This window comes from Hipposideros armiger, unplaced genomic scaffold (assembly GCF_001890085.2).
Source record: "Hipposideros armiger isolate ML-2016 unplaced genomic scaffold, ASM189008v1 scaffold_202, whole genome shotgun sequence".
NCBI classification, from domain to species: domain Eukaryota; kingdom Metazoa; phylum Chordata; class Mammalia; order Chiroptera; family Hipposideridae; genus Hipposideros; species Hipposideros armiger.
Window position 1 is genome coordinate 1,995,374 of NW_017731552.1, and position 7,739 is coordinate 2,003,112.

Here is a 7,739-nt window from a genome sequence, read left to right on the forward strand (position 1 = left end):
TTATAAGCAAATAAGTCCCATGTGCTTAAGCTGCTCTGGTGGGTCAGCCCCCACCATACATACAGACCACAACAGAGGGCTCGTCCTTTGCCATCATCGATCCAGGAAGCGAAAATCTTCCCCTAAACTATCTTGGAGGTTCTTAGCTACGTCGTGAAGCACAGACAGCAAAGCACAGAAAAACACTTCCATGTGTGTGAAAAAGGAAACCTGCCTAAACGCAAATATTCGCTCGTGAACCTACTAAGACCAGACTTCCACGTCCAAATCCTATTATCGCCACATACTGTGTGATCCCAAGCAAGTGACTGGGCCTCAGTTGCCTCATTTATAAAATAGAGACCTTGAAGTATTGCTAATAGGGACTTTGAGCTACTTAAAACCCTCCAATGGTTTTACTCAACAGCTCAGAATAAAAACAGAATTCCTTACAAAGTTTTACAAGTCCCTGCACAACCTATCCTCACCTCCCTCTCCCCCTTGCTCACTCTGCTCCAGCCACATGGGCCTCCTCGCTGTTCTTCCAACACACCAGACATGGTCCTGCCTCAGGGCCTTTGCATGTGCAATGCCATCTGCCTGGAACGCACTTCTTGCACCTCGCCTCCTTCTCACCATTCCAGTCTCAGATCCATGACTTCCCTGATCATAATTGCCACATGGCCAAGCAAGAGCCCCCCACTCAATGCCCAGAAAACCCCTTAATGTGGACCAAACCTTCTAAAGGTGTGGGGCGGGGAAGCATGCTGGGTGTGAAAAAGCACCTTATCTGCTCGCCATAAAACTAAAACACATCTGAGCTGATCTCTGAATCCAAGTACAAATTCCTAGGAAATACAGGGGATTGAGGAACATGTTAAATGACTCCACAGGCAAACCTAGAGCAGGGACATCTCTGCAGTGTGAATGACCCAGTTCTTCAACAAATAAAGTGCAAGGCAAAATTAAAAGAGTGAGATGGAGGGAAAAGCTCTCAATTAAGAGAGTTAGGAGACCAACGACTCTAGACTTTATCTAGATACCGATTCGGACAACCTAAAGAAATTACACCATAAATGTCCACATTTCCACGTGTCCCCCGGATGGTCTTTGATGCTATTAAGAAATCATTATTTCGAACATGATACTGGAATTTGTGGGGTTGTTTTTTTTTTTTTTTAGCTGAGCCATCCTGCCACCTGTTGGCAGCTCAGCGGCTGCTCAGCTCTGGCTGGACTCGAACCGCTGTTGTTCAGAGCTCAAACTCTTGAGTGAGCTCTTAACCAACTGAGCCACTCAGTGTGGGGTTGTTTTTTAACAGGTGTTATCTTGAGCAGGGCCTCTCTCCTCTGCACTGTGCACTTTGGGGCGGATCCTTCTCTGTTAGTGGCGGCCCTGGGTGTTGAGCAGCACCCCTGGCCCTACCCACAAGAAGCTAACAGCATCCTCTAGTGGTGACTACCAAAAATGCCCCCAGATACTACCAAGTGTCTTCCGGGGACAAAATCCTCACCTCAGTTGAGAACTACTGCTTTAGTGACACAAACTGAAATATTTACAGATGAAAAAAATCTTGAATTTACATCAAAATAGCAAGGGGCGGAGGAAGTAGAAGCAGAGAAGATACAGGAGGAAATAATTGTTGAATCTCAGTAATGGGTACATGTGAGGAGTCATTATTCTATTGTCTCTACTTGGGGTGTGTTTGACATTTTCCAGTGTAAAAAGTTGGAATGATGGGGGGAAATTCAAATAAAACCTGGAGTTTAGTTCATCATAAGATACCCATGTTGCTTTCTTGGTTGTGACAAACACGCTGTGCTTATGGAAGACATGAACATCAGGGCAGGCCGAGTGAGGGTACATGAGAACTCTCTAGAACCTTTGCCACTTTTCTGAAAATCTAAAATGATCCCAAAGTAAAACATTAAAAAAAAAAAAAAAAAAAGGTTAGGGCGGCCAGGTAGCTCAACTGATTGGAGCACGTGCGCTGAACAAGATTGCCGGTTCAATTCCCACATGCATGGTGGGCTGTGTCCCCCACAACTAGACTGAAAAGAAAAACGGCAACTGGACTTGGAGCTGAGCTGCGCCCTCCACAATTAGATTGAAGGACAACGACTTGACTTGGAGCTGATGGGTCCTGGAAAAAACATGCTGATACCCAATAAAAGTTTAAAAGAAAAAAAAAAGGTTAAATGAATAATGAATAAACATATAAGGGATCAGCAGCCTCTGTGCCCAGGATTAGAACGGAGGCACAGGGACCCCTTCACAGAGCCACCACTGGCAGGATAAACACAGCGACCTTGAATACTCCCTCCCATCCAATAAATTCTCAGCCACCCAAAGACACTGGGAGCCAGCCTTTTGGACTCATCTGGGATTTGTCACATGGGTGACATGAGAGGCCAGAAGCCGGTCGGTCTCACAGCAGCCAGGGCATGAATCTGCTTTCAAACCCACTTTATTCTCTCCGGACTAAAAACATTCATTTCCACCCTCCCCATCCCGATCTTCACCAGCCGGGGCCTGCAGGCCTCAGAATGGGTCTGGGGGCCTCCTTGAAGACGCCATGGCCTCGGCCACTCCCACGGAGGTGGCACTGTAGCAGTGGTGTGGACTGGTTTGGGCCAGCAGCTCCAGCCTCCGGGAGCGCAGCCGGGCCTGGATGGCCCAGATAGGGGGCTGGTGTCCAGGCAGCAAGGGGTCCTCGTCGCCAAAGCTGTCGACGGTGGAGTCAGAGCTGCCTTCCGTGCTGGCCACTGACTGCTTGCACACAGGGCAGGAGCGCTGGGTGGCCCGGGAGAACCAGGGATCAATGCACTTGCAGTGGTAGGTGTGGGAACAGGGCAGGATCTTGAGCTGGTCGCCCTCCTCATACTCGTCCAGGCAGATGGCACACAAGTCATTGAGCCGTGTAAAGGTGCGGACCTGGGCCTTCTGGCAGGTCAATGTCTTGACTGCCACCGGCTCGCGGGTCCACCAGGCCCAGAGCCAATTCCACACGCATCGCAGGATGAAAAAAGTGGACATGAGCAGGGTGAGGGTGCGGCCCAGCACCCAGGCGACGGCCAGCACGGGATGGCAGTCCAGGTGGGGACACGGCGGGTAGTCGGGCAGCAAGAGGACTTGGGCTGACTTGTGGCAGCCCATGATGACTCTCAGGTCCTGCGAGGCGGCCTCGCCCACAAACACCGAGGGGATGATAATCTGGCGCCGAAGGTCCTCGTAGACGTGTGCCATGCGCACGAGGTCATCCGAGCGGACATTGTGCACGATGGCGGCCTCGAAGCCGGCCCGCTGGGCGTGCAGCACCTTCAGATCAAACGTGCAATCATAGCGACGGATCAGCACGATGGCGCCCAGGGAGCCATTGCCCGTCAGCCGCGGGCCCTCAATGGGGTGGCACGCATTAGCTGGCCTGGCCTCCATCAGGTAGCCCCGCACACCCTCGGGGGCCAGGGGCACCCCAAACATGGCCGGCAAATCCACAAAGTCCACAGTGCTCAAGTTGCCATCCAGCACGGCCCGCACCACCGCCTGCGAGGGGACCAGCAGTGCCGACAAGATCAGCGAGGCCTTGACTGCCCCCAGGGCAGGCTGCTGCCACCCCATGGCCACCCCCCTGTTCCTCCGGCTGTGGTGTGACCTAGGTCCCGCTGGGAACAGCAGATGGGAGGCCTTCGGGCATCTCCAGGGCCTCCCAGGAGCCCGTGGCCAGGATAGAATGGAGGTGAGCTTGAATGGGGACTCAGGGGCAGGTAAGCAGAGTGGCTGGGACCTGAGTGGCCCTAGGCGGAAACTGCTCCTGGTGGCAGCCACGTTTTCATTGTCTTTGAAGGCTGGTCTCAAGAGAAGCTGACCTACCCAGGTGGCCTTCCTGGCAGATGACGCCAAGGCCAGGAGCCCCCAGGGTTCTAGATGCTCCGGCCTCTGTGACATCGTCCTGCTACATCCTGTCCCCAGGAGCTCCAAGATGCCTGGGCCTGTGGCTGAGGCAGAATTCCTGGGTCTCTAACCTGGGGGACTGGGCATCCTCTAACAAAACTTCTGGGAGTCTCAGAACATCCCTAGCTCCTGGACTTTATGAGCATAAGGCCTTATGTGGGCTAGTGGCCCCCAGTGGCTGGGATCCAGCACGCACACTCACACTACAAGCATCATCTCCTTGCACCTCCCAGAGACACAATGAGGAAGATGCCAGTGTTACCCCCCCTTTGAGTTTCCTGGAAGGACTTGGACTTATTCAGCACACCCTCTCCCCATGAGGTCAGTTCTTAAAACCCAAATTCCAGACCTCCTTCCTCTCTCCCCCTCAACTCACTCTGCTCTCACCACATGGGCCTCCTCTCTGTTCCTCCAACACACCAGTCATGGTCCTGCCCCCAGGCCCTTTGCATGTGCTGTTTCCTCTGTCTACAAAGCCCTTTCTCCCTGTGGCTGACTCTCACAACTCAGGTCTGAGTTCGTATGTCCTCAGAGTCTAACTGGACTTCATCTGTGTGGAGGGAGAAGCGCCGAGGTCAGGGCAGGGCTGGCAGGGCTGGATGGTCAAAAGTCCTGTTAGGCCTCCTGCACCAGCTTTATTCTCTCACTTCAGAGTTTTATCTGCAACTGTCCCCGATTCCTCAGCCAGAGCCCCTGGCATCAGCCCCACATCCTCCCACTCCGCGTCTCCCAAATCTCCCACCATGAGTCTGTCTCTTACCCAGCTAGGCAGCCTGCTCAAGTCTCGATTCCTGGCTCAGCTATTGACAAGCTGTGTGACACCAGGTAAACCGCTTAACCTCTCTGGGCCCCAGCTTTGAGACCTGTAAAATGAGCATAATGATGAGGAACCTATCATGTAGGACTGGTGGTGTGAGAATGACATGAGATATACAAGACGAGTGCTCAGGATAGGGTCTGACTTTGTCATTCTCCTGGAGCAGATCTGTCTCCAGTTTGCAACCTTTCCAGTTCATCACCACACGGCAGTCAGGGATTTGTCTAAAATCTCAATCCTCTGGTCTCTGCCGTGCTCTAAACTCTCCCATGGCTCCCATCGCCCTCCAGATAAAGTCCACTCTCCTCTCTGTGGCCTATAAGCACCCCCATGGTCGAGCCCCTGCCGATCTCACAAACCTGAATGCTTTTCAATGCTCTAAATGTATCATGATTTTTGTTGACTTCTAGAATTTTGCAAATGCTGTTCCCTCTGCCAGGAATTCTCTCTCCTCAACTGCCTTGTGCTAAGTTGACTACTTATTCTTTAGTTTTTTTTCATTGGTCTAATAGCTCCCACAGCGGCCCCCAGCCTGTGACGGAGAAGAGACACAGAGACACATAAGGAGAAGGCCATGTGACAGCAGAGACAGAGATTGGAAAGATGCATCTAAAAGCCAAGAGATGCCAAGGGTGTCCGGCCACCACCAGAAACCAGAAGAGAGACACAGAACAGATTCTCCCCTGAGTTCCCAAAAAGGAGCCAACCCTGCCAACACCTTGATTTTGGACTTCCAGCATCCAGAACTGTGACAAAATACATTTCTGTGGTTTTAAGCCCCCCTGTTTGTGGCACTTTGTTATGGCAGATGTAGGGAATGAATACATACTGGAATCCTTGTCCCAGGGTTTGTGTCTATGTGAGGCGAGCCAAAGGCAAGGTGTCAGTCACCATGCTGAGACTGGAGGGTGAATAAGGATGAATTTGGTGTAAAGGGGGCAGAGAACAGTACGCCAGAAATGTGAATGGCATGTGAAAAGGTCCTAAGGTTAGCAAGAGATAGAGATAGAAATAGGGACAGAGAAGGAGGGGAGAGGGGGTAGAGTGGAGAGAGAGAGAGAGAGAGAGAGAGAGAGAGAGAGAGAGAGAGAGAGAAGTGAGTTAGAGTTGAATGGTTGAAAACAGCAGCCATTCAGAGAGGCCAGGAAGAGATCGTACTCAAGGGTGGGCGCGAGTTAGGGAAAGGGTGAGCGGGGCCAGACCAGAACCTTGAACATCAACGGCCTTGGGGTTTACACGAGAATGACGGCAGCCACAGAAAAGTTTAGAACAGAGGCAGGACAAGGTTGGATTGTATTTCCCATCTCCGCTGTATATATTTCTGCATTGTTTGGATCTTTTTTATAATGGGAACAAATTCACTTATTACTCCTGAAATAAAAAGAGATTTGTGTTTCTGAAAGAGCCCTGTGGTTGCTGGGTGGAGCATGGATTGGAGAGGGAGAAAGAGGCCATGAGCCAAGGAGGCAGCCAGAGAATCAGGGAAGGGACTGGGAGGTGGGGTGGAGAGAAGGAGATACGAAGAGACTCAGAGGGGATGATAGCCCTGAATGAGTGGGTTGGTGTGGAGGAGAGAGAGGGTGGACAAAACGATGTCACTTCCTCCCAATTCTCTTCCCCCTGGGGATATTTCCTGAAAGTCTTACTTGGTGCTACCATCTTTAATGCCTTTCAGGCAGTTGTTAATTTCCCTAAGAGAGAGGTTCTTGGCTCCACTGGAATTTTAAAACATCGTTTGGTTTTCTACGTTTTTGTTTTTTGTGAGCCCCATCTCTTTGTAGCAAGAGACACGGGTTTTTTATTTATGACTCTCACAGTTTCCTTTTTAAAGGAAGACAATAGATGAGTCGATCTTTAAGGAATATTTGGTAAATAAAGGAACAAATGGATGATGATGGGATAAAGATCAAGAAAGGGTTCTCCAAAGACGGAAAGATGATAAATAGGGTGTATTAGGCTCCTCAGGCTGCTGTAACCAAGTACCACAAACTGGGTGGCTGAAAACAACAGAAATTTATTGTCATGTAGTTCTAGAGGCCAGAAGTTCAAGATCAAGGTGTTGGCAGCGTGGTATTCCCTCCTCTGCTCATGTGCAAGGCAGTCTAGGTGTACCAGATGTTAACACCCCTGGGGGGCAGCCCAGAACCAATGACTCAAGTGAGATACCTCTGGGGTACATTTCCCTCACCATCTCCTAGAGGTTCCTCAGCAGGTTGAGCTCCAGCCACCACCTTGATAACTTGCTTGATAAATGCTTCCTTCACTCCCTTCCCCAATTCCCCTCCCAGTGTTTTCTGAGGTCCCTTCCAAAATAAGTAACTTGCATTCAAATCCTTGTCTCGGGGGATCTGCTTCTGGGGAACCCAAACTAAGATGCTGCCTGAGAAAAAAAGAATGCACAGGAAAGCAGAAAACAGAGACTGGAGAGACCTGGGTCCTAAAAACATCATTTGCACACCTCAATCCAGCTGAGCCTGAAGGCCACACAACCCCTGTTCCCCTGTGACATGAACTGGTATATTCCTTTTTTGCTTACTATCCCTACACAACTATCTCTCAGGGGACAGTAAGGCTTCCAGAATCTCATAGAAGAAACACTGGTACAAGTTTGATTTTCTTTTTCTACTCTACGCCCCTCTCCCTCCTGAAATGTTTCTAGTGGGGACTTCCTTCAGTGACACCCAGAGGACATACAGTAGAGATGTCTGCCTCCTCTGACTGTTAGATATAAAACACTTATCAGATGGGGTGACAGGACGTGTCTTGTGTTCACTGCAATTTCCCTGGAAGTTATTCACATTGACTCCTTTCCCCGGTTGCATCTCCTGCTAATTTGAATGATACACTTCCCTGCACATGGGTGGATATACAGTATACATACACACCCAACAGGACTGTGATTCAGGAGACCGGTGTGGCCCGGGGGGCTGGGGCTGGGAGGACTGGGAGGACTGAGGGGTCTGTAACAAACTGCCAGTGAATCACCGGCAGG

General features: G+C 50.7%; 1 protein-coding gene across 1 annotated transcript; it reads right to left on the reverse strand.

Moving 5' to 3' along the window:
• Positions 1-2,520: 2,520 nt before the first annotated feature.
• ZNRF4 (zinc and ring finger 4) lies at positions 2,521-6,406 on the reverse strand. The gene is given in 3 exon segments (XM_019653326.1): positions 2,521-3,692; positions 3,993-4,018; positions 6,276-6,406. Coding segments are annotated over 3 exon segments (1,329 nt in total).
• Positions 6,407-7,739: the final 1,333 nt, after the last annotated feature.